General features: G+C 42.6%; 1 protein-coding gene across 5 annotated transcripts in view; it reads left to right on the top strand.

The window, feature by feature from the left end:
- The window catches only part of RASAL2 (RAS protein activator like 2), a 359,788-nt gene extending 335,877 nt beyond the window's left edge, over window positions 1-23,911 (top strand). For 2 of the 5 annotated variants that reach the window (XM_064594269.1, XM_064594271.1), the window contains 8 exons: window positions 918-1,119; window positions 3,211-3,410; window positions 4,219-5,080; window positions 12,749-12,883; window positions 14,559-14,761; window positions 15,979-16,066; window positions 19,244-19,274; window positions 21,624-23,911. In XM_064594269.1, the coding sequence (XP_064450339.1) occupies window positions 918-1,119; window positions 3,211-3,410; window positions 4,219-5,080; window positions 12,749-12,883; window positions 14,559-14,761; window positions 15,979-16,066; window positions 19,244-19,274; window positions 21,624-21,766 (1,864 nt within the window). In that variant the 3' untranslated portion in view covers window positions 21,767-23,911. The remainder of the gene's footprint in view (window positions 1-917; window positions 1,120-3,210; window positions 3,411-4,218; window positions 5,081-12,748; window positions 12,884-14,558; window positions 14,762-15,978; window positions 16,067-19,243; window positions 19,275-21,623) is intronic. The other 3 variants (XM_064594270.1, XM_045877377.3, XM_045877379.3) reach the window with 3 other exon arrangements.
- The last annotated feature ends 3,392 nt before the right edge of the window (window positions 23,912-27,303 follow it).

The raw sequence follows: 27,303 nt of genomic DNA, 5'->3' as shown, positions 1-27,303 counted from the left end.
ATAGTGGCTTTTAGAAGTGCACTATTTTAACTTTGTGTATCCTATTTAAGAGCCAACACAGAAGTAGACATATTTACCCTATTTGAGTTAATTCTGGTAAAAATTATTTCTATTTTATTTTGGAAGAAGTTTTCTGGGCTTAAGCAAGGCCCTGAAGATACCTAGAATTTAGAGAGACAAAGAAGAGAAGTTCCTCTATAACGAAAATAAATACCATGAGCAAAGGCTTGGAGAAGCACCATATATTTGGGGGACTCTGAAGAAGCTAGCAATATTGAAGGTTTATACTGATGAGCATTTGGTAGGCAAATGAAGGTTATTTACAGAGAGCTTTAAATACCAGAAAAAAAGAGGTTTAGCTTTAGCCGACAGAGAATAGAAAGCTATGCAAAGTGTTTGAGTTTTACATCAGTATTGAGAAAGTATGTTTTAGCATTTATCACTTACAGATTATAAATTAGTCACTTACCTCCCCAACATAAAAACAAAAAATTGGGCACATGATGAGATGAGCACTGAGTGTTACATGCAACTGATGAATCATTGAACACTACATCTAAAACGAATGATGTGTACTCTATGTTGGCTAATGGAATTTAAATTTAAAAAATTAAATTTAGGGGCGCCTGGGTGGCTCAGTCGTTAAGCGTCTGCCTTCGGCTCAGGTCATGATCCCAGGGTCCTGGGATCGAGCCCCACATCGGGCTCCCTGCTCAGCGGGAAGCCTGCTTCTCCCTCTCCCACTCCCCTTGCTTGTGTTCCCTCTCTTGCTGTATCTCTCTCTGTCAAATAAATAAAAATCTTTTTAAAAAAAATTAAATTTAAAAAAATAAAAAATTTAAAGCTCAGTGTAAAATCAACTCAAACATCTCTTTTCCTGAATATGTCCTTTCCCATTTTCTCTCCCTCTATTTCAGATTTGGTAACAAAGAAGAATACATGGCATTCATGAATGATTTTTTAGAGCATGAATGGGGTGGAATGAAGCGCTTTCTTTTGGAGATCTCTAATCCAGACACCATCTCAAACACCCCAGGCTTTGATGGTTACATTGATCTGGGCCGAGAGCTTTCAGTTTTGCATTCCTTACTGTGGGAAGTAGTTTCCCAACTTGATAAGGTAAAGTAGGCTGGAAGCATAATGGGAGATGGGAGTTAGAGAACCTGAATATACCTGAATTCTGGAGAGTATCTACAGAGTGACAGCATTCATGCTTTCTGCTAGTTGAAAGCAACCTTTTGTGCTAGAAGTCTAGGAGTAAATAGTTATCAATTCCAAGTAAAATATGTGCCCTGCAAACCAAAAATTCTAGAAGGCCGTGAAATTATTAACGTATATTTTTAACTAATTATCTGAATTAATGGAGTATATATTTCTATAAATAAATAAATATATGTATGGAACATTATATATAACATGTCTAAAAACTTCCCTAGAAACTAACATCAAACATTGCTAAGTGCAGATTTATTCATGTATAGCAGGATGAGGTGATGAAACCTCTTATTAATAATTCTAACAAAACTGTGGACTTAGAAAAATGCTGAGATTATCGTGTTTAATTAGTTTTACTCACGAGACTCTTTTATTATGCAAGTCAGAGGGTTCAATATAACTATTAGTACTACTGAGTTACATGGGATCTGAAAATTCTGATGTTTTCTTTCTCTACAGATATGAATTTAAAAAACAAAATACTTTTAATCATTTATTTTCTGAGTATAAGCTAAGAATTACATATTTATAACTAAATATATACCATGCCAATCATTTTCTTCCTTCTGGAATTTTTCAAAGAGAAATAGAATTTGTAATGGAAAGTAGTCTTAGACTTTAGCTAGGTTTATCACAATAATTATTTATTGATGTTTTTGTTTGCTACAGGTACTTCATAAATAGGTGTGGTGGAATGTTAGAATAACTTCAAAAGACAAAGGGTTTTTTTTTGTGATAAGAATGTATTTGTTTTCCTCCATTTTCCTATTATCCTTAACAATGTTGTACCAATAAAATGGGGGGAGTAAGACTTATTAGTAAAGACCACTTTCCTGAGGCAATGTAAATGGTAGGGTGTCCTACCATTTGTAAAATAATAAACTGTTTTGTATTCTTGAGAACCCCTTCTTCACTTGTAGAAATGCTAGCTAGACTTTGAGTTGCAGCTGTACTGAGGATAAATTCCTTGAATATGAATCATGGCTCAGGAAAGTTGAGCAAGTAAAGGCTATTCTTTGGGTGGCATTTGACCAGCCACTCTACCCATCTGAGCAGAGTTGAAGAGTCTCAGTTTTGGAGAAGACACAGGAGACCCAGAAGCAGCCGTGTAAAGCTGTCCTAGAGTTGAGGAGTCGCGTAAGACTCCATGAGGATAAGAATTCCCCAAAGAAGAAAATGATTGAGATGGATAAAGCCAATACTAAAAAGTGACTCTTTGTCAAGTAACCACATCAGTGGGATGCGGATACAGTAATTTTGTGGAATAGACCTGGTTGATTTAGGGTCAAGGCCTTTTTAACAGGCTTTGCTAAGTAAACATGCCTTCTCCTTTTTCATCGGTGTTTGGTCCTGGGAACCAGGGTGAATCTTAGACACATCCCATAGAGAGAGTTTACCTGATATTGCTGCTTAAAAAAAGATTGTCTTGACAATAGGTCAGAGTTCCCAAAAGTAAATGGGATAGTGGATGGCAATATCAACTGTGTGCCCTGCAGTGCTCCAGACCCCTGAATGCAACACCTTCTTGTACGTTGGCATGCATTTCTTTTCTCACACGATGCCTTTTCTTTGGAAGTTCCATCACACTAGCCAATCCTCTGGTCTTGAAGTCCTTTGGTTAGAAGGTGTTTGGTTCTTCCCCTACCCACCCACCCCCACCTTGATCTACTAGCCTCCCAAAGATTTAGTTTGCTTTGCATGCCTATTTTAGTTGGAATGGCAATAGTTTGGTTGTTTTGAGCATGTCTTTTAATTTTTATTTGCATAATCCTAATTTCTATTTCCTTTCTTTCCTCGATGTCTGCTGCACCTTGTTTCGCCTCCTCCATTCATCTCGACGCCATGGTTCTGCTGCTCCATAACAATGCATTATGAACCTGCCACTCCCATATGCAAACACCTACCCTTCCCTCCAACCTACACCCCTCCATCAATGGGCACCGTTGTCCCAAAAACAATCCTTGGTGGATGTCGCAATGCTTATTATCCAATTAGGGTGAAAATTCCTTCCTACAGGCAACCGTGGCAAAATTGGGACCTCTGCCTCGAGTTCTTGCTGATATTACCAAGTCTCTGACTAATCCTACACCAATACAACAGCAACTGAGACGCTTCACTGAGCATAACTCCAGTCCAAATGTCAGTGGAAGCCTCTCCTCTGGGCTGCAGAAAATATTTGAAGACCCCACTGACAGGTATGAAAGAGAGAATTGAAACTGTTGTCTCAGAGAGAGATAATGCTTAGAGATTTGGCAGAAATCTATTTAACTTATTTGTTGAATTTACAACCTGAAAGTCATCAATTGGAAAGAATCATCTGGCCTGAGATAATCCAGTTGTTTATCATAATAATACACAAGATCTAGGATACTTATTTTCTAGAATGATATTGTAGAGTTATATTCAACAAACATAAAAAAAAACCTAAGTCCACCTTTTTTTAGTATATGTGCTGCCGAAGCGAGCACCTTAAGTCCACCTTAATGGGGGAAGATTAAATTTATATTTTCATATATTGTAGCACTCAAAAATCTAGAGAACCTCAGTTAATGTCATTTTAACTGTGTCAGCTGGATAGGTAGATGCAATGTTGATGCTTAGACTGACCCTCTTTTCTGGATTGGCAAGACTTGGGCCTTTAGCAGGCACCCTTTGGTTGTACACACAGCGCTGCTCCCTCCTCTTGAAGATTTAGACAGAACCAATTAACTATGAATTGGAATACCTCGGGAGGGTTTAAAACCTAACTAGGAAATGACTGGAATTCTAGTAAAAATCAAAGACAATGGTGGAGTGGTATACACAGTGTTATTCCCCACCTTCGGAGAAAAACTAAAAATGTGGATTTTTAAGAATTGTAATGATGAAATCTGAGTTTAGAAACCAACATAAGTATCCACATTGGGCCTGGAGCCTTCAGAAATGTTCATATGCCTTGGATTGAGAAATCTTAACTATTTTGAATTTGCCTCCAGAGTAATTAAGGGTCCTCTTTTTCCACAGTGATTTGCATAAGCTAAAATCTCCAAGCCAGGACAACACAGATAGCTATTTCAGAGGGAAAACATTATTGCTAGTTCAGCAAACCTCCTCCCAGAGCATGACTTACTCTGAAAAGGATGAAAAGGAAAGTAGCCTTCCTAACGGTCGGAGCATCTCCCTCATGGACCTTCAGGACCCTCACGCTGCTCAAGTGGAGCATGCATCTGTCATGCTTGATGTGCCTATGCGCTTAACTGGAAGCCAGCTTTCCATCACCCAGGTGGCCAGCATCAAACAACTGCGGGAAACCCAGAGCACCCCCCAGAGTGCACCCCAAGTGAGAAGGCCCCTGCACCCAGCCTTGAACCAGCCAGGCAGCCTCCAGCCCTTGTCATTCCAGAACCCTGTCTATCACCTCAATAACCCAATTCCAGCAATGCCAAAGGCCTCTGTGGATTCCAGTTTGGAGAATCTAAGCACTGCCAGTTCCAGAAGCCAAAGTAACAGCGAAGATTTCAAACTCAGCGGGCCCAGCAATAGCAGCATGGAAGACTTCACCAAACGCAGCACCCAGAGCGAGGATTTCTCGAGGCGGCGCACTGTGCCGGACAGACACATACCTCTTGCTCTGCCACGGCAGAGTAGTACCGGGCAGGCCCCCATCCGGAAGATGGACCAGGCTGGGTTAGGTGCCCGAGCCAAAGCCCCGCCGTCCCTGCCGCACAGCGCTTCCTTACGGAGCACAGGGAGCATGTCGGTGGCGTCTGCGGCGCTGGTGGCCGAACCTCTGCAGAACGGGAGCCGGTCCCGGCAGCAGTCCTCCTCATCTAGAGAGAGCCCCGTGCCCAAAGTGAGAGCGATCCAGAGACAACAGACACAGCAGGTAGGGGCGAGGGCTGGAGGGGTCTGGCTTCCACTGGTCCAGCTGTCTCCCTGGTTCTTTGTATAGAAATCATTAGGAAATCCAATTGCCAGCAGCATTTCCACTGAAAAATAGTTTCTGCAACTTTGAAATGGAAAGAGGAAGTGAAAAGTCTGGGAGGCTTCTGGCGAGGTGAGGCAGCAGCACGTAGCTTGACTCATTCCCCTCAGGAGACTGACAGCCACGCAGAGGGCTTTTCCTTCTCTCCAAGCAGCTGAGCTGCTACCTGGGTTTGCACTGAGAACAGGTCAGGGTTGAATGAATAATTAGAACACATGAACTATGAAACCTATAGGCCAGATCAACTAGAATATATTTGGGGAATCTGGACATTAATCCTCCTTAATTTTTTTTTTTTCCCTTAAGTTTCCAGAATAAACTTTGGCATTCTGAGCCAAGCATTTAATGTAACTGCTCTCTACTCCATCCCCCACCTCCCTCTGGACATAACAAGTCTCATGTGCCTTTTCCTGGAAATGACTAGAAAAATAAACAACTGAACACCTCTAAAAGCAAGGTAAAGGAGAGAGGGAACAGGATAGAAACACAGGTGGTTGACAGGTACACTAACCATTTACAAATCCCTTCTATTTGCATTGGTAAGCCAGCTAGTGTCACACCCAATCTTACGATTTCCGGACTTTTCTTCTTGACACATAAAAAGTTTTCCCAAGAATTTAATTATTCATGACTTCCCTACATACTACATTTTGAGGCACCAATACATATTTTGCTTTTGGGAACAAACTAATAACCTGAGCAAAACACGTATATGTATATGTATACATTAATATCTTTCATCTAAAAAAGATTTTTCTCCTGGGGCGCCTGGGTGGCTCAGTCGTTAAGCGTCTGCCTTCGGTTCAGGTCATGATTCCAGGTCCTGGGATCAAGCCCCGCATCGGGCTCCCTGCTCGGCGGGAAGCCTGCTTCTCCCTCTCCCACTCCCCCTGCTTGTATTCCCTCTCTCGCTGTGTCTCTCTCTGTCAAATAAATAAATAAAATCTTAAAAAAAAAAAAAAAAAGATTTTTCTCCTTTGTATTTGCTGACCTTTTTTTGAAACCTAATCATACTTTATAAGTAATAGGGAGCTTTGTGATTGAAAGAGTTCTATGACAGATCCCTTTGTCAGCAAAACTACTGGTCAGAGGAGACTGCAATAAAACCCCAGTGTATCTTTTTAATATATTTGGCTTTTTTTATAGGTAAGGCATTTACTGATTTGGCTGCTTCTGCTTCCATTCTGCTGTAATCAGGGGCCTTGCCCCTAGTTTGATAGTTATTGTTTTAAAAACAATTAGCACACTGACAGAATCCTGGGATGCAGAAGTAGAGGAAGAGATGAAAAGCACGACTAACTTAAGCGGATTCCCGCAGCCGACTTCCTGAGCAGAACCTCCTAGTTGGTCATTCTTTCTGGAGAAATTTCCAGAGAAATTCCTTCAGTCTTAAATTTTTCATTTTCATTTTGTTTATATTTCCCCAATTCATTTGATTTTTTAAAGATTTATTTGTTTTAGAGAGAGTGAGCATGAGCGGGGGGAGAAGGAGAGGGAGAATCCTTGAGTAGACTCCCCGCTGAGCACAGAGCACAGCACAGGGCTCAGTCCCAGGACCCCGACACCATGATCTGAGCCTAAACCAAGAGTTGGCCACTTAACCCATTGAGCCACCCGGGCACTCCCCCAATTCATTTTTGATTTAATAAGCTTTTTCATTTAAAGAAAAGGAAAGAAGATTACATATAATGAAAATGCTTATGCATACCCATATCTTTCATATGTATGTCCTATTATATCAATATATTTAATTTGTCAGAAGGCGGTCATTCACACCTTATCATGATCATTTCCACACGATGCTTTTATGCTAGCTTCTAGTTGAGATCAACTACTTTAAGAGAATCAAAGTGTTTACTGAGAGGAGAAAGGAAAGATAAGTAATTTCAGAGATGAAGTACTGTGTGGAGGCAGACATCTGCTGGTGGGGGGGTTTGTAGCATGGGGTCCCTGAGGATGGGATAGGGAGTAGAGAAGAATATCGTATTGGCAGAGAGGGACAGGACAGCGGAAAGGGCCCTCCAACCTGCTTCTCAAAAAGCTGACTCGGGCCCAGCCCTGGACAGAAAAGAGGAATGCTAACCCATTCCCCTGTATCATGTAGTCCTCAGTTCCCAGGGCCCGAGACTCAGACTGATGGTTTATAAATATTACAAATTACACAGCCTTCTGTGGGACCATCTGGAACCAATTGTCATTATAATATTTAGGTGTAGGAAAATCTAGCACCCATCATACAAGCAGTTAGTGCATGTTTCTGTGGGTGAATAGAAGGCCGTCTGGAGAGACGGGAGGCAGGAAATGCGTACAGTCTACAAACAACCAATTTAAAAGTGTTTTGTGCCACAAGCCATCAATGAATTGGGGTATGTCTTTGTTACATTGGTGCAAAGTGAGGCACAGAGTGAGACGGCCTAGTACAGCTTTATGTATTCATCTTTGTTTATGCTTTTGCTGGTAATGCCGCCATCACAGCAGTTCAAGCATAAATCACGGGTTTTTTATTGCTCAAGTTTCTGGTTTCTCTACATGGGCTTTTTCTATGCAGATGGTTTATTCTTTCAAACTTATGTTGTTATTTTTTATTCCTTATCTTCTGGTTTCTTGCTTTTCTCCTCTCACTCCCATGAAGCCTCTGAATTTCTATATAATCAGCACATTTTTGGCAAATTCCTTTGCATATTGTAATTGCAAATTGTGTTGGGGAATTCTTCTCTCCCCAAAACTAGAGGATTTCTTTGTGGGGATTGTTCTGTAGGCGTCTCTAATTATCGGTGGCTTTGTCCCGTGCAAATTCCATCTGTATCTTAGCACAAAGGAGTGCCCATTGTTGGCGGCATTACTGGCTTTGGTCTTCATATACATACTGAGTAGGAAGGAAATAAACTCCTGGTGAAACAATCTATAGGAAAGAGAGGGGTTTTTTGTTTTGTTTTGTTTTGTCTTTTTTTTTTTTTTTTTTTTCAGGATACTGCCTTCAAATTTTTTTACCCTTTTCAGCCTTTATTTGGATTTTTTCCCCCTCATTTTCCTCCATTTTGTTTTTCATGTATCATGTACTATCTGTGTATAATAGACTGTACTGACAGTGTATGTTTTCAGGTATAGCATGTTATGGAACCTTAAAAATTCACATTTGAAGAGGCTTTTAACATAAAAAATTCAAATTTAACAGTCCTGTTGGAAGGATGCTGCCTCTATCACGTGGGGATGTGTTGAACCATCTCCTAACCAGCCTCTTCAGGGACCCTCAGAGTTGACTTTAGTCAGCCCTCTCTTGGTGTTGACAGCAGAAGTGCTCTTCACTATGAGAACCAGACTGTTTCAGATTTGGAGAAGCTGAAACCAACAAGCCTTATTTATAGCTAGTAAATACTAGCACGTAAGGGGGACTGGCCTGTTCTCCATTGTCCTCAGCGTAGCCAGGCTTTGGCTGATGACAGGATCCGAGAAACTGCTGTCTCAGGCCCTTTTGCCCTAAAGCATTAGTATTTTTCCCAGAGAAACCCTAGACGGCTTTATCTCAAAGCAGAGATATTCCTAGTAGGAATTCCTCCTGCTTTTCTTTTTGTCTTTTTATCCTTCCTTTTCTTTAATGATCCACCGTTGAAAGCCAGTGGATATAAATACTCTTCCTAAGGCTATAGCTAAGCAAAATGGGATTTGAAGCCCTTGCCCAACCTCTTTTCCCAATCTCTTTGACTCTAAACCAGAGATAAGAAAGTTTCCTATCTGTAATAATGCCTAAATAATAACTAAATAACTACTACTAATGAAAACTAGAGATAACAAATTTTGCTATCTTTGCTAGCTTGTAAAGGAGATGGAGCAATCATTGAAGAAAAGCCTTTGATGCACTTCCAAAGGATTAGAGGAAAAACATACAGTATCTTTCTCTTAGTAATACAGTATAGTTTAGTAATAAATTCTAAAGAGAGCCAGAGTATTAATAAATGAATATTTTATTGAGCATATATTGTGCAATTACATTGCTACCATTCAAAAATAAACTGTATAATATGGTGCCATGCATCAAGGATTGACCATCTAATTGGGAAATAAGACCAGCACACATAAAACCAATAGGAAAAAAAAAGGAAGAGACAGTATATAGTTTTCTAAATAAAGAAACAAAAAAACCCCTCTATTTTAACTATTTTTTATTTGTTCAATATTACTTTTCTGTTCTTTATGATGTTGTAAAGGTTTTGCCATGAATACAAGGAATAGTTAATATTTTTTTCAAAGTTAATGACCTCCTACGATATGCCATGCAGAATGCTCGGATATATTAGGAAGTGGTTGAAAATCAGATTCGACCAATAAAATAGGAATAGACCCAAATGTCCCGTTCCATCACACAATCTCTTATCATTCATTGGACATTGTTAGTCCTTCTGAAGATACGGTAACTACCACCATCACCAGTGGAATGAACCAACTCTTGTTTTTACAGCTTCTCACTTAACAGTCAAAGCCTAGATTGTGCTAAGGAGTCGTCGCTGTTGTTTTAATATGCTTTTAGGGGCTAAGATCTCTTCTTAGTGTGTTTTAGGGATATCTTTAGTGTGCGGTGCATTTATAGGCACTCAATAAATAGCTACCCCATGACAAATCACAGGGAAAGAAAGTCCATTCACACATAACTGTATAAAGCAGAAAGCTATTGAATTAGCTGCCTTGAAGTAATAAATTCCAAACAGTAAAGTTGTTACTAGTTTTAATACCTGCTTTATCTCAAACCACTATTGAATAATAGAAAATCCTGGTTTCATAGAAAAGCCAGCTTTTCTGTGCCCTGTGTGCTAACGTGGTAAGATTATAAAATTTAAAAAGGGTTTGTCTCCTTTAAATAGTGGCTTCCTATTAATTTTTTGAAACTCAGAATCACATTCTTTTGTCTTTCAGGTGTACATATATCAAATAAAAACCTAAACCTCTTGTAAAACTATTTTTCTCTGCCAATGCTGAAACAATTTTTTGTGCTCTGCTTTTAGAATCCAGTAGGGGGTGAACGTGTGTGTGTGTGTGTGTGTGTGTGTGTGTGTGTGAAGTACCTTTCCATTTCCAAAATGCTTTTACATGCTAACTCATTTGTTCCTCATAGTAACTTCTGATGTGGATAATTATTACCTTCCTTTATAGATGATACTCTGTCCTATAGGCCAGTGTTTCCAAAGTTTGATACTCAAAATTATTTAAGTATACAAGATGTTTATTTAATTAATCACGTCATTATTTTAACACGTGTTAGAAAAATATGTAACTATTAATATTAAAATATATTTATAATATATATATATAACCTCAAACTCATGATTGTACTGATGTTATTGCTTAGCATAAGGACTCCGCTGACAGGAAAAAGTTGTTTTAAAGGGATAAGTAATATATCAGTGATGATGTGGTTATGACAAAAATAATAAAGTGATACACAAATGAATGAAGTATACAACATACCTAGATACCAGAGTGGAGATGGAAATAGACTTTTAAAAACTGAAGATCTTGACATTTAAGACATGTTTATGTTTCTTGACACAGTGGAGAAAATGGCTTTAAAGGAGGAACTTCTAGAAGTCCATTAACAATTGCTTTGCTTGTGCCTCAGGCGTGATGCCACTTTTTATTGATACATATCAGTAATCTGTTTGCAAATCAGTCAAACCAGGTTCTGCTTCACACCTTTAAGAACGACCCTCCTATGACTTGTGTATGTGTATTTTGTAGAGTTTCTCCCAACCAGTATTTTTCATCTAGTCTTTCTAAATTGCAAAGTCATCAAAAAAAACCGCTTCTTTTAAAATAGCTATCTATAGAGAGTTTAACTGGATTCTATTTCAGAATGACATAAAGATAATCTTAAGGTAGATAGCTTTGCATGGGAGAGAAAATTCCCTCCAATTATGAGATTACACAGTGTTGGTCCTCAAAATAGAAATCTATTTTAATTCTAAAACGGCTAACTCAGGGGCAGCTGGGTAGCTCAGTGAAGCGTCTGCCTTGGGCTCAGTGCCTGCCGATCCCCCTGCTCATGCATGTGCACTCTCGCTCGCTCTCGCACTCTCTCTCTGTCAAATAAATAAAATCTTTTAAAATAAATAAATAGGCTAACTCACATACAATGCTGTGTTCTCTCTTTCTTTCCCTCCCAGCCTCTCTCGTTCTCTCTCTCTCGCAAGCACACCAGAGAAAAATAATGTGTTTTATATTTCTAGCATCATTTGTAGAGAAAACTTTAATGTTCAATAGCTTAATATAAATTGTAATATCCAATTCCAGTTTTCTAAACATAAATATGGTAACATCCAAGCTCTGTAGTTTCCAAAGGACTTTCATATACATTATCTTATTCCGTCCCTTCAACTCTCTGTATCAGGATAGGTGGTGTCGGTGATGGTGGTGATATCCCTAATCAGTAGATTAAGAAAAGAGTATTGAAGAGATTAAGGGATAGTTTAAGTGGCAGGGTTGCTACTTTTTTTTTTTTTTTTTTTAAGATTTTATTTATTTATTTGAGAGAGAGAGTGAGAGCGAGCGAGCATGGGCCGGGGGAGGAGCAGAGAGAGAAACAGACTTCCTGCTGAGCAAAGAGCCCAATGTGGGACTCTGTCCCAGAACCCAGAGATCATGACCTGAGCTAAAGTCAGACACTCAACCGACTGAGCCACCAGGCGCCCCAGGGTTGCTACTTAAGGCCAGAATCCTTATCACTCTGTATATTAATATTGGAAAAGGACAATTTATCTGGCTATCCTAACTGGATCGAAATATCCCTTAAACTAATCCAATATCTATTGTTTTGATCCTGTATTCATCAAGAAACTGGTCTAAAATATAAACTTCTGGGGCGCCTGGGTGGCTCAGTTGTTAAGCGTCTGCCTTCGGCTCAGGGTACTGGGATCGAGCCCCACATCGGGCTCCCTTCTCAGCGGGAGGCCTGCTTCTCCCTCTCCCACTCCCCCTGCTTGTGCTCCCTCTCTTGCTGTCTCTCTGTCAAATAAATAAATAAAATCTTTAAAATAAAATAAAATATAGACTTCTGAGTGGTCTTCATCCATCAAGAAGTCAGCACTCTGTAAAAATGAGCAGTATCACTTGTTTTTTTCTCTTTGTCTAAATGATTAATGTGAAAATTATGGACTTGGCATTCTGATAAATAAATGGGTACCCTGTGAGTTTAGCATTAATCAGTTTATTGGTTCCCGATCGTCTCTGGGTTACACAGCCATTTCCTCAGCTGAGCAGTCAACCAACAGGTCAGGTCTTTTCTCTCGTTCTTACCATCATTGAAATTTCACTGGTAGTTGGACCACTGGACTAATGAACAATTTTAAGGCCTTGGCTTTCTTTTCTTGGTTGTGATGCATAGGAATTTCTATTCAGAATAGTTAATTCTTATGCAAGTAGATATTCTCATTCCTCACCCCCAGCCCTGTCTTTAATAAAATATTACTTAGAACTGAGAGTATTTATTAGGTCATAGTTTTGTCCTCCAAGAATAACTCTGTTTGAGAAACCAAACTAGTGAGCTGTTTGGGGAGATGCTAATAAGTGTTTCTGATGCAGGTGCAGTCCCCTGTGGACTCTGCCACAATGTCCCCAGTAGAGAGGACAGCAGCCTGGGTGCTGAACAATGGGCAGTATGAAGAGGATGTGGAAGAGACTGAGCAAAATCAAGATGAATCCAAGCATGCTGAGAAGGTAGAACTAGCCTGTCTTTGTTAACTTCTTGCGCCCACAGGGATAGGCCACCAGAAGGGTAGGCTAGCCAACATGATCTCTTCCCCTCCCCGGTTTCAACTCCACCTCTTACATTATCCAGCATATACACATCTGTATATAACAAGTCAGCAGTGTCTCTGTGCGAAAATATGCAGAAAATGTCTATTACGCTGGGGTGGGAGGATTAATTTTCTTTTCACGTAAGTTATCTTAATTTGGAGACATTCTGCTATTCATTTCCAGTCATTGAAGGGGAATATTGTTTCTATAAACTGGTTGTTAGTCTTCAACCAAGACCAAAATTATCCTTGGACTAGACTTCTTTCCCAGATCTTGTTTAATGATTTTGTCTTTTTTTTTTTTTTTTTTTTTTGCCTTTTTGCCTTTACTGGTTAAAGAACTTCTAGCTCTATATTGATTTTTAAACAGGTATTATCTATTTCTGTTTTGTTTTAAAGAAAAGTTGACATGGAGAGAAAGGGTTATCAATAAGAGGCTTGACAGCGTGTATGGCAGTCTCTCACTTAATCACAACCACACAGCTAGTCCTGCTTACTTAGCAGCATGATCCTAAAATATGCTTATTGATGCAGTCTGCCTTTTTAAACTGTCGTGAAAATTGTCATCTTTGACCTTCTGGATAAAGAATGTACTTTAGGATCATGATGGTGGGTAAGCAGAAGCTAACTGCCTGATTGTCAATTAAATGGGATATTCTGTGAAAATAGTTTGCATTTTACCATACAGATTTATCCTGAATTACTAATGAATTTAAGTAGACCATATGCAAGAAAGCTTATGCTTCTCGCCTCACCTAGAAATGTGACATTCCAATGTACTGACATCTCAGCTACTGCACTGTCAGTACGAGAAAGGGCTGGGATTCTCTAAAGCTTTAGTGAGAATTTGTTATATAAAGCTTTAGTTTATATATATTTATATAAAGCTTTAGTGAGAAAACAGACATATATGTCCCAGCCAGCGGAACCAAATTGAGCCGATGAACCACATCATGAAAAGGGGCCAAGAGGCAGTATTAATCAGCCCTGGAGAATATGTGGGCCTTTTGCTTAGTGCTTGTGACCTGAATATTTTGCCCTTGTATAGTTGGGGAGAAAGCAGCAATAGCTTACTTTGCCATCAGATTCTATTTATTGAGTTAGTAGCGTAACAGTATAGAAAATTCGCTTGTTCTCTAAAGGGCTGATTCTAGTAGAATGAAGGAATGAGAGTCTGATGAGCCAGGATGTGTCAGAGAGCCTCTAGTACAGCTGATGATAACACAAATCTTTTCTCTGGTAGACAACTGGCTTTGGGCTTATTTTAAGTGATTTATCAGGCTTCTAAGTACTTGATCTTTTTTTTTCCCTGCCCCCATTTGATACAGATTGGATGTAGCTTGCAGCAACTGGTAGTTAATGTGGAAAGAGATACATAACATATAGATTCGAAATGCCAAGTTCAGATTAAAAATGTGATTTTAAGGGGAGATAGGACAGAGCTCCTTTACCATTTATGCCTTTTGATCATTTTTAAGAATATTAGGAGCACGTGGAATGGCAGCTCAGACAGCATCCAAACACCTTGATTTCGAAAACCAACGTAACTCCAGTTCCCCCCCCCCCTTGTCTTTGATGCCTGTCTTATGCTCTAGTATGAGCAGGAAATCACGAAGCTGAAGGAGCGCCTGCGCGTGTCCAGCCGGCGGCTGGAGGAATATGAACGCCGCTTGCTGGTGCAGGAACAGCAGATGCAGAAGCTGCTGCTGGAGTACAAGGCCAGGCTGGAGGACAGCGAGGAGCGCTTGCGCAGGCAGCAGGAGGAGAAGGACAGCCAGATGAAGAGCATCATCAGCAGGTCAGACCTTCAGCCACTGGGGGGTGTGGGCCAGTTAGGGGCACAAAGAGATCGGCAGATGATCCAAAGAATCCTTAAGTCATGGCAGCAAAAGCCACTTCAGTTCTGCATATGCTCTGTGGTACTTCATACGGATGTGATGCATGACCATATCTCTTAACATTTTCTAAATGGGAGACCTTCCTACCCTTCCTTTGAAGACAGAGATGGTAGGTTTTTCTTTCATCGTAATAATCAGAAAAAATGAAAATGTAGCGACTCACTTGAAAGGTCTTAGTATTCAATGTCCAGGAGTCACTTAGGTCTTCATGAGTCTTGAGACCTGGAAGGGCAGCACCACTGGATCTCTTCAGGGCCAGAGAACTGAGAGAGAGAGAGAGTGCCGAGATGTCCAGGGAGTCTCTGGGAGGGATCAGGTTTACCACACACTTACATAGCACTCACCCTGGGCCAGGCACTTTTGTTAAGCACTTTGTCCATAAAGATGTGTTTAATGCCAACCTCTGAGGCAGGCGTTATTCTCATTTTATAAATCAAGAAACAGGCTCCAAAGCCATGAAGTCACCTGCCCGAGGTCACTTAGTGGGGCAGCCAGGACTTGAAGCCAGGGAGTCAGGCTCCGGAGCCCAGGCTCAGAACCACTGTGCTTCACTCCTGTCGGATGCTACCGAGGGGTCAAGCAAAATGAAGACAGAAAAGCTTTGTCGTTTCAGAAGTATGGAGGGAATTAGCAGTCTTGGAGCCGTTCCATGGAGTCGAACGTCTGTGGGTTAAGATGCGAGTGACGCCCGAGAGAGAAAGTAGGCTGACTAAGTGTAGCCCCCTCTGAGAAACTCAGCCGTGCAGGGAGAGAGGGACGGCTGTCCCTGGGGAACTTGGGAATGAGAGGGGGGTCATTTGTTTTTTTCTGGGTGGTTTGCTAGTTTGCGATGAACTAAGCTGTGCCGGGGGAAGGATCTGACAGAGGAGAGGGAGGAAGTGATTCTGGGGACCCTGTCCCAGAGGAGATGAAAATACACGGGATCTGGTCACCAACAGAGAGGTCAGCCCTGGATGGCTACTTCCAAGGTGGGAGAGAAGAAAGCAAGCAGGATCACGAACCTCTCGTGGGGGAGGGGTGGAAATCTGGACTCTGCCGAGTTTGGGTTTCTTGTCCCCTACGTCAGCTGGCCTCTCTTTGACATACGTTCTGGATGTCTCTTGCTGCCACGTTCTAGGCTGATGGCTGTGGAAGAGGAACTGAAGAAGGATCATGCTGAGATGCAAGCAGTTATTGATGCAAAGCAAAAAATAATCGATGCACAGGTGAGCAGGCCTTGAATCTAGTAGAAGGTACTTGTTTATAATGACTGTTAAATTTCCTGACTTCCGACAGGAAGTGCCCAAGGCATGTACTGCAAAAATGGGTCATTGGGAAGTTATCAGCATTACCTTTTGAAGATTAAAAGAGTTTCTATGTGACCTGTATTACTTTTCCTTTCTTTGACTGGTGACAAGTCTGTTAACCCAGCAAAGTATTAGCGTGCTTAGAGCAGTTGCTGGACAAATCTCAACCTAATGCATGATGGGGTTTCCTTCTTTCCTTATGGAAAGGAGGGCATTCTCTAAGGGGGTAACTGTGAAAAGTACACCGCATGTGTCTGGCTTGTGACCTCCACTGCCCATCGCTTGGCTGTGATGTTCACGGTCTTGTTAGTCACGTCCACTGTGCCATCGACCTCTAGCCCCACAGACGAGTAGAACTGTAGGGGAAAGACAGGGTTGTGGCAGGTACCTTTCCTTGCTGTTCTTTCGGTGCAGGGTTTGGCAGTGATGCTTGGGATTTGCTTGGCTGCTCTCCTTTGTTGGCACTGTGCTTAGAGAGCCTCTTAGTCTTGATGAAATCAGAACCTGGGCCTCTGCTCGCTGTAGCGTATCCCTACGACACTGATGGCATGATGACTGCCAAGAGCACCTCACAGGGCACATCAGTGATCAGAGCCAATCCAGGAGGCAGGAAACATTGCTGATTTGGTTTCATTTTATCATTGCAAAATATGGTTGTATTTCTTAGAGCGAAATAAATAACAAAAGGCAGGTGCGGTTTTGATAGTGGCTGGTCTAGCCACCGAACATGTCCCCTTCTTAGAGACACCCAACCCACACGGGTTTGCATTTCTCACCTTTAAAGACCTTATCATATCCCCAAGCTATGGAATAAAAATGGGAGCAAGGACTTTATCGGGGACCTTCTCTGCACCTCTGTGTCGGAGCCCCTGGCATTATTAAGCATGCACTTAATACCCCCTATCTGGTTTCCTGACAGGGTTAATGTGGGGTGGGGTTTATTTTTCAAAGGAGTTGGGAGGGAGGCTGAAAGCAGAGTCATGGAAGGAGGCTTCCTGGGCCCGATGCTCCACAGACACACCCAACTTGTAGGCCAGTGTGAGCTGTGACACTCTCGTCAGCGTAGCTCCTGGAATATTTTGGACTCTGTGGTTTCTGGATATTTGGACCTCATAAGAATCAGAAGAAAGGTCTGCTGTAATTATCTGACTTGGTCCTTTTTTTAAACCTTTCTGGGTGTCCCCAAGGTGGGTGAGGGAGGGGTAGTGGACACAAGGCCATCTTGCCATACATACTATAAAAAATTCATCCCTGAGCCTTCAGAGAAACCACCTGGATACAGAAAGCAGTTTAGTCAGGAAAACCACTGTTAATAAGTTTTCACTGGTAGGTTTTCAGTGTGACAAAAGGGTGCAGGAAGAGTCCTATTAATAATCACACCAGGAGAGATTTTGGTTCTGCCGAGATAAAACGGACCATTTTCATAATTCCAGCTGGTCTAAAACTGGGTCAGTCCTGAGCAGAGGAAGCTTGGGTGTGTCACAGTGGTGGCTCTGGGCACAGAACATTTCCCTCTTCTCAGCTGCCCGCAGGACAGCCTCATTAGCTTCTGGCCGTTTCTACCCGCTCCCGTCCCCTATTTTTTTTTTTTTTTTAAGATTTTTATTTATTTAACAGAGATAGAGAGCACAAGTAGGCAGAGCGGCAGACAGAGGGAGAGCGAGAAGCAGGCTCTCCGCCGAGCAGGGAGCCCGATGCGGGGCTCGATCCCAGGACCCTGGGATCATGACCTGAGCCGAAGGCAGCCGCTTAACCGACTGAGCCACCCAGGCGCCCCTCCCGTCCCCTCTTTTGACATTGAGGGCCAGGTGACTGGGTGTGATGCTGGAGTCAGGCATGGACGGTGAACACAAGGAAGGGAGTAGGATCTATCAGGCCTCAAAAGCTCTGGAAAGTAAGGACCATCTGTCAGTTAACCAGGAGGAGGGTGTTGCTGTTCAGGGACGGGTGAAATGTGATCCTCAGAGCATTAGTTAGCGTCAGCTTGTGGTCTGGCTAAACTAGATATTTTGGGTCCGTTCCTCAAGGCAGTGGTTTTCAAATGCTTTGATTCCGTGGACGATTTTGGTCAAACCAGAGGGACCTTCCATAGGTCACTTTCCAACTGCTCGTACTCAGCACCACCAGCAAGGACCACTTTCAGCTCAGGGATGAAATCACACTGAGGTTGGCTAAATATAGTAAATTACCTTGTCAGACACGGGCATTACTGTACAGTAAGCTTTCTACCAGAGGCCCACCAGGGATCCCTGAAGAATACGTGGAGAATTCACTGGACCACATTTTGAAAAACAGTGTACGGTGTATAGCACAAATCATAAACACTAAAGCTAATTTAAAAAAAGAATTATGACCTCCAATTCCAGCTGTTGTCTTACTGGTACATTCAAGTCTTACTATAGCAAAAGACTTTGAACTCTTGGGGCAGCCTTTGTAATGAATGACTTTTTACATCAGAGCCTGTCCTTTGTCGGGATCAATCTTATATCCTAAGTGTCTGATGGAGCAGAGCAGTCCTTCTGGCTCATTTAATAGAACGCACACATGTTCGGGGTGAAAGCTTCCCAGTGAGGTAGCCCATCCTTTTAGGTCCCTGGCATCTTCCTTGGTGCCACTGGTAGTGGAAAATATTTCTCCTATGAAGACGGTTTGCTTTCCTTATATTCGAGCTGAGCCCAGCATTTCCCAAAGCACTGAAGGCCTGGTGCCCAGTGAACTGGTTTTCATCTGTGCCAGCAGTCCTGCGCCCCTCTGGGCAAGGCTTGTCGCCGAGGTCAGCCTGTCCATCTCCTGGACTTTATGCCGTGAGGCCTGGCCTGGGTCAGCCACCTTCTAACTACACTGCAGGACGATGAGCATTACACTGGCCAGGCCAGAACCAGCTGTCTTGGACCTTGTAGCACGGCCATGGGGATCCTGGTGATGGAACTAAGGGGACCATTTCTGAAGCATCAGACCAGGGACTGTGCCACTTTCACCCCCCCAGGATCTCTCCATGTGACTCAGATGGAGAACAGAGAAGGGCTTCCTCCTCTGAGAAGCAAGCAGCTGCCTAGTTACTGTTGCAAGTGATATCTCCGCTGTGTTAAATTACAGGTCATAAATGGAGATGAGATTATTCAAACAGGCAAGTAAACCCGGTCCGTTCTGTAGCTGAGCAGTCCCAGCCCTGGCCCAGGACACCGGCCTCCTACCCATTCCAGCTCCTACAGCAACCACCCTGGAAAGCCTTCCTGTCAGGCGTGGATTGCTTTGCCTGTCAACCCAAGCAGAATCAAAATGTCAGAGCATCTTTTGCCAACTGACCTTGACTTTCAAAAGTCCCTATTTGATGATTTTTCTTTTACTTTTTGTTTTATTTTGAGACGTTGGCAGTGGGGGGAATTACAAAAGGGGATTTGTCCACTTGGAAACTTTCAGCTGTTCAGCAGGGGGATTATTTGGCTTCAGCTGTTACTCTTGTAGGAAATAAATAATTGCAATCATTCTTAGCCTTCTTTTTGACCCTTTAAGAATCAAATAACTTTTTACAAATGCCTAAAAAAATTTTAGGGGGGTGGGGTTAAACCTGAAGAATCCTACTTTCCTTCTTATTGGGGCCTTATTTATCCTAATACTGAAATTTCTTTTTTAATCATTTCAGGATATTAACAGTTACTCTTTTCAGAGACCATTCTTAACCAGAGGGGGAACCATCGTATTTGGCCCCCCACTCCTTGTTTCCTGGTAACCACTGACCAGTCCTTACCTGCTGGCTTTTTAAAGATCTAGACTTGTTATCCCAATAAACTCCATTGGCTATGATTTTTTTTAATTACTATTTTTTTAAGCCTCACAGATCTTTCTTTCATTGAGTTTTGCCTACCCTCAAAATGAGTTACCTTCCCAAAATAAAAAGCATCTTATACTAGATGAATGCTTACCTAATAATGCTGATTTTATGTATCTTACCACCTGAGACCTCCATCAGAGAAAAGGAGAACATTTTTTTAATGCCAGTAACAAGGGTCTTTTTTCATACTTTTGAAACCCCTAGCCCTGCTGCCCTGACCCATCCCCAAAGTAGGAGATTAAAGGGCAGCATTACTTGATGCTGTTGTCCGTAATGCTTTTGCCTCCAGCATCCCCCAGGGCAGTGGAGGGCAGTGGTCCTCCCTTAGCCCCGTCCTAGGGGCGTGTTGCTGGGAGCACCCCGACATGGCCCTGGGGGGCTGCTGCCCGCTAGCGAGGAGCAGCATCCAACCCTCAGCCCTTCCTGCCCTCTCTGCACCTCCTCGTGACCCGCCTTACCACGCTTTTCCCGGGGTAAATTCAGACACTCCAGGGGAGGAAAGCTGCTTTTGGCTTTCGGGCTTGTTCCTCACATGTTTTTTTTTCTTTTTAATTTCATGGACGTAAGTGAAGACCACCCCTCTCAGCGTTAGCCTCTTTTCTGAAAAGTGACAACTTCATGTTGGAAAGGTTCTGGAATGATCTCCCTACCTACTGAAACTAAGATTAGGGATTCTCTCCTAATCTTTGTGAGACTGATAATATTTTGACGGGATGATTTTTTTTCTTAGATGAGCCTACTCCCCTTTAGATTGCCATATTTTGACGGGGTCGGGGTGGCCCTTTTTTCTCTCTTGGTTTTTTGTTTTGTTGTTTTTTGTCTTTTTTTTTCCGTGTGTGTGTATTCAACAATCTTTGGTTCCAAAATATTGGTCCTAAGGCATTTTTTTTTTCCCCAGAGACTCAAAAGGAAAATGAAAGCAATCTCGTTATTGGGTAGCTTTCCTGGAGTAACTCTGAGCTGGAATGAGTTGAGAAGCTTGTGTTCTCTGTTTGTTTTCATGTGTTATGTTTCTGGCATCCCCCTTCGGCCACATCTCCCCTCCCATATTCAAATGACCCCTTGGTCTGAGCTTCTGGCTGCTTTTTCCCCTCTTGCTGTTGCATCCTCACTTTGTTGGTGACTAGAAACTGCCACCATGTATTGTTTTAATTTTGAGCACAATGTGAATTCTCTCCAAATGTGACTGATGTGCCCTCTTGAGGGGCCAAGAACCCGCAGAGCACATGCACTTCTCCTCTGTGAAATGAAACCTCTGGTGCTTCTTTCTTTACCACCTGATTTCTATGTTTTAATTTTGACCCAAAGCACTTAATACCGTAAGGCAGCTTGACAGCCCTGTTGCACAGTCTGAAGTAACACCTGGTGTCTTGTTCACATCATCCTAGCGTCCCAAGGGATTATTAATAACCAGTCCTGCTGTGCTGAAAGGAAAAAAGAGAGAGAAAAGAAACACAGACGCACTGGGCTCAGGGGAAGCCGAACCTGAGTAGGGTGCAGAAAGAGGCAGAGACGTTCCATTTGTCTGGGAAGCATCATGCGTACCGCTGTTTGATAGAAGGCATTAGAACAGTCATTCAGTGGAGCATTACCGTGTGGTTTCCTGCACGTGGCCTGAATAAAGCCCCGGTTGGTGTGTTGCAGGAAAAGCGGATCGTGTCCCTGGATTCGGCCAACACCAGACTGATGAGCGCGCTGACGCAAGTGAAGGAGCGGTACAGCATGCAGGTCCGCAATGGCATCTCCCCCACCAACCCCACCAAGCTTTCCATCACGGAGAATGGTGAATTCAAAAACAGCAGCTGCTGACGGCCTTTGTGACCACACAGACTGTGGGAGGAGACAGAAGGAAATGTCCCCGCTCTCCTGGCCCCAGCCCTCTCCCCGACTCCCCCAGGTTTACAGAATGTTGCTACTTCCGAACAGCAGAGTGGCGAGACACTCTCAAATGAAGAAAGGAACCTTGTCTTTCAGGGCATAAGGCTAAGACTTCCAAGGTCGATGCTTTCCCCCCATGTCTCTATGTACATAGGGAACTTAGTTCTGGGCCATGTACAGAAAATACCACTGTAATATACCAAAAGGAAGTGAATAATGTAGATTACCTTTTTAATTATTACTATTTTTATTATTGTTTTCCTCTTGTTGAGAGCACTGCGGTTGTTAGAGGAGGAAAAAGTAGGAACGACATGTGAGTGAGAGATGAGCCCGCGGGCTCGGTAGATAGAGACCAAGTGTCTATCGGATAGAAGCACGTGGAGTGCAATAGGACATCGTCAGAATGAATTTTTCAGGGATTCATCTGCCAGTCTAAAAACCCCACTCTGGCCCCCTTGTCCTTTAGGAGAACATGCAAATACCAAGAACCAACCAAAACAATCGATCCCATTGATCAACCAAGACTGGTTCTGAATGGACAGCTAATGTGATTTGGGGATACACTGTTTCAGAAGACACAGATAAGAGTTGTTGCATCTAAACTGGACTTTAGGAGTGGTTTCTATTGAACTCCTGTTGATGTTCATTTCCTTCTGTCTAGAGCAGATGGGAATTTTCCATTTTAGATAGGGGGCTTTTTTTAACCCCAGTTGTAATAAAGGGTGTTCTTTTTCCTCTTTAGAGTTTACAGAACTATAAATATTTGTGTCTCTGCATACCATCTTCATCTCCACACACCCACTGCCCTTTCCAAACCCCTGGTGGGAGCAGTCTTCACCAACAGGGTTCACTCTCCCCTGGAGAGGTTGTTCAAATATGCTGTCCATAAGCCATCCAAAATAAACACCCTTTCTTCCACACAGAAAAGGGCTAACCATACCATTAGCAGGAATCTCTGAATATTTCCTATTAAAAAAAAAAAAAAACAACTTTTCTATTTGTAACTTACAATTTTTGTTTGGGATAAAGATTTTATCCATTGTACTAGTAAATCTCTGGGCAGGGTAATTTTATCTCAGTCTTTAGCTTTGAAATGGCTTCTTCTTCTAATTCCCTCACTAAAATTTAGAAAGGAAATCCAGAAGTCACGATTCTGCTTATAAACGAAGAAAACTAAAAGTGCAAGGACCATGCGTTCCAGTCATTACTCCCATGTTCTTCATAGATTTGGCAATAATCACTCCATTTCACCAACTGTCATCCTTGGCTTTATTGTAGGACAGAAACAGTCATGGAAGCTAATTTACTTCCTTTTTTCCAGAGGTGTGAAATGTCAACTTGAATGCAAACTTGATTATCAGAAGTATGGAATGTTATGTGTTAAAACAGACATTATATATACAAATATATATATACATATATACTCACACATATGTACATAAAACTGCACAAATAGGAAAAGTTCATGCCTTCTCTGCTGTCAGATATAACGTTAAAAGGGTTTTGAATCTCTTTAAACAAGATCTAAGCAGCTCTTTATCCTGAGAAAGCAACAACATTTCTCAAATAAGTTAAGGATGTTTATTTTAAATTATAAACTTTAAGGAAATTTTTAAAAAAGAAAAGGAAAAAGGGAGAGGGAAAAAACAAAGACCCGAGGGAGCCCTATGCACGGAGTGAGTGTTTCTACCGAAGAGAGCATTATAAGGAAACAGGAGGACATTTATCGGGTCCTCTGCTGGGTGAGGCCCAGCCTCGACATCTGTGAATAGCCTCCCTCTCGAGGCACCCCCCGGCTTTCGCTTGGACCTCTTGAGCCCTGCCCTCTCCCAGTTGGATCTCTGTGTTGGACCTTGCATCTCAGCAACCTCCCAACAGCCCCAACCCACCTTTTAAAACATTTCTGTTCATAATCTTCTCGTCTCTGCCGGTCAGAGCTGTAAATTAGGGCTATTCCTCCTACTTATCTGATCTACGGTTTTCATGCCCTCGGATTTTGGGCACTTGGTTCATTTCTTGACCCCTGGTAGTTGTTTTACAAATTCTTACCTCCTCCCTCGAAACTTAGGGCACACTGCGGTCAAAATCACTTTACTAGGAAAACAACTTTACTAATTCTGAAGGTGTGCCCTGTGTTGGCTGGGGGGGAGGGGGGGATGTAAACATAGGTGTTCTCATTTAGAGCTGTTCTCAGCTCCAGTCACGTTTAATCTGTTCTTTGTAAAGCCTTCCATTGTGCCGCAGAAAGCCTGGTAAAAGAAGAGTCAGTCTCAGTGGCCTTAAGTATGTAACTCGGGGGATGTCTTGCATTGAGGTTTGGAAGCTCGAAGTGCTGGTTATGGATTACAGAGGGCCGATCAGCTTACCTATATTGGGGGTTTAGGGGAGATGCAAAAAAACCTATTGATGGCTGCCTCCAGCTTGGAGGCATTGTGGGAGCCCCTTAGAGGGCTGCCTGCTCCAGAAGATTTAATGCCCAAAATGTTTGGAAACATGATGCAGCCCTCTCTTATCAGGTTATCTTGAATGAAGAGAAAAGAGTAAAAAAAAAAAAAAAATCAGAAGTCAGCTAGAAGTTCAGATTTGTTGCCAGATGTGAAATTTTCGATGATCCTTTGAGCCTGTTCCTATCCAAACATTTTTCTGAGTATTTCTTTAGAGAAGCTGTCATCTGTAGAACTTACTCTGAAAGATTTTTTAAGTATAGAAGACTGCAGCAAACCGCTGGTAATTTTTATGGAGGTATTGCTTAGTTCGGCTTTTCTTCAGCCCAGATAACTCCATCCGGATGTTCAGCAGGAGGAGGGCCTGGTCAAGGCGAGGCAGGTGGGTTAAGATCGCCGTGGCCGCGCTCCTCCTTCAGCCACACATCAGCCACATTGCGGGCTGCAGCCGGGCCACGGTCCACTGGCATTTGGGGTTCAGGGGAAGTGCTTGTGAAGCGCTCGTCTAAGCTGACTGCCAGGCTTGGCCATTGACAAGGACAACATGGGTGGGATTTAGGAATTTAGGAAAGGGCTTCCGTACTCCCTTTTTATATCACTGGAGCGACAGGCTTTCTGGGCCGAAGCAGAAGAAAGAGTGACATTTCCACCAGGTCCTCGCGTTCCCCGAGTCTCTACAACATAAGCCAAGACCTAGGAGATGGCATCCAGGTAACTAGAACAGAAACTTGAGCGCCCACCGTGTCCCAGGCACCCTCACGGAGGTGCCATCGGGGTCCAGGGCAGCCCGTTCGTGAGGACACTGGTAAAATGAGCTCATCATGCTGTCTTCGCTGTTTGTTGTCTTCACTCAGTTTGTAGATGGTGACAAGTCGCTTTCTCTGGTCTGCTCCAAGACCTTTCCCTGTGATGGTGTTAGACAGTGAAAGAAAGAGCAAGAGTTTCTGTCTCCAACTGCTGTATGACCTTGAGAATTTGCTGGACTTTAAAAGTAGAGCTTTCCAGGTCTTTGTCGACCTCAGCCTTTGTTCTTGGAGCTGTGGTTCTTTTGGCCCCTGGCTCTCACTGTGCCCTCAGAGGTGCCCCAGGTAGGGAGCAGTTCTTCTCCGGACGTCCCAGGGCAAGACCGTGGCCATCGAGTGAGTTTGCATTAGTATTTGCTTTGCCTTCCACCTGGATTGAGTTCTAGTCAGCTCCAGTTTGGAGTTCCTGAGAAGGCTGGTTGTGGGGCTGAACTTGGGGAAGGAACCCCCTTTGGGATTCCCTAAGTCCCGTGTGACCGGGAGCCGAGGCTGGACACCAGACTAGACTGGTCCCTGGGCCTGGCCCAGCAGCTCCTGAGGCCATACCACCACCTCAGCGTGCTGTCAGCTACACCCACGGGGGCCGCCTTCTCGCACGGACTGTGGAAACCAAAAGGGCCTGCCCTCTCCAGTCCCCTTTCCCTTCTCAAGTCACGTGTGAAATCGCCTGCTTGCCCCAACAGTAAATCTTCGCCTTCCCACCCATTACCTGAGAGCCAAGAATTTGGGATACTTTGTTCTTATCAATCTGTCAATTGGAAGAACCTATTTTACTAGTCTTTTAAAAGCAAGATATATGTTGGGGTGTTAATTTTTACATAGAATCTCTTTCCATGTTCGAGTGATGGTTATTAGTTCTAGAAGCATTCCCTTGTTGTCATGACCCAGTTATGAATTCTCTTGAGTTTAGGAAAGAAAAAAGTGATGAAATTTGCATGAGACAGAATAAATATCTTATGAGGAGAGAAAGAACGCGAGGAAGATACATGATCCGAAAGGGGACAGCAGCCGTCTCAGTAGTCCAAAGGTTCGAGGAAACAGGATTTATATCCTTTGCCTGATCTTAATATGCACAGATAAGTGGAAAGGCCATCTCTGGAGACAGCACGTGCACAGCCACACAAAACACACAATTCCTAGGGCTTCTTTTTTCTGAATGTTGGTCCATCTTACAGAACAGTGATTCCCAGACTTCCTTGAGCTTTTTAGGTTTTGTGCTCTCATTTGTTAGATGTTATGACTGTGGTCCGTTCCTCTTTAAAATGTATGTACCATATGTGTTATATGTATATATAAGTTAAAGTGACTTGAAGTTGATTTGGTCTGACATTGTCTCAAGAATCCTAGATATCGTCACTGATACCATGAGGGTCATAGAAAGAAAGCTGAATATCACTGATCTGAGAGTAGGTTCCAGAAAGAAGGAGCTTTGGTTCCTGGTCAGTTAATCCTCAGGTGTTTGAGAAACCAAGCCAGCGGGACCTGGCAGTGACAGCAAGCCACCCCAGGAAAGCAAAGTGGTCGTTCTGCCCATGTCTCAGCCTGCATTTTCATTTCCTACTCCTCTCTTCCTTTTCATTCAGATGCCCTCATGTTCCACTGGGAAGTGTTTTCGTTTGGGACCTAAAACCAGATTTATCTCTTGTTGAGAAAGACGTCCACAGAAGCTGTGTTTTAGGGGCCTCCGTCATCTGTGGGAGGGGTTCAAATGTTCATGTATAAATATTGTCTTTATGTCATTTCTAAACTCTCAAGGGAGAAATTTCAGTTCCCAGTTCACCAAAAGGTTAAAATACTAATTGACTCAATGACCACTATCCTGCAGAAAGGTAGAAATAAATAGTAAAGGTTAAATTTTTAGTAAAGGTGCTTAGATATTTCCTTGTGACATTAAAATTAACCCAAGCAGACAGCAGCATGCTAACCTGAGTCACACCTGTGAGGAATTTACCTTCTAAATTTGATTCTGTTTTTCATCTCCAGGGCCTTAATAAGAATGTGTTAATACACATGACTATTTTACAATGATAGCTCTAAATAATTTATTTTTTATTTCAAGAAAGAGAAGTACACCTTAGAAAAACAAAACCCAAGATTTTATTTTATTTTTAAAGCCATATTTTTGTGCTGGTAGCACTTAGATTGTTCCATACGTGAGATCCATAGCTGCATTTCATTACCTGGGTTTGTTCTAAAGAA

This window comes from Mirounga angustirostris, unplaced genomic scaffold (genome assembly GCF_029215605.1).
Source record: "Mirounga angustirostris isolate CCGP_5_RB_7025 unplaced genomic scaffold, mMirAng1.0.hap1 SCAF_6, whole genome shotgun sequence".
NCBI lineage: Eukaryota > Metazoa > Chordata > Mammalia > Carnivora > Phocidae > Mirounga > Mirounga angustirostris.
This window is presented reverse-complemented; position numbering and strand designations above follow the sequence as displayed.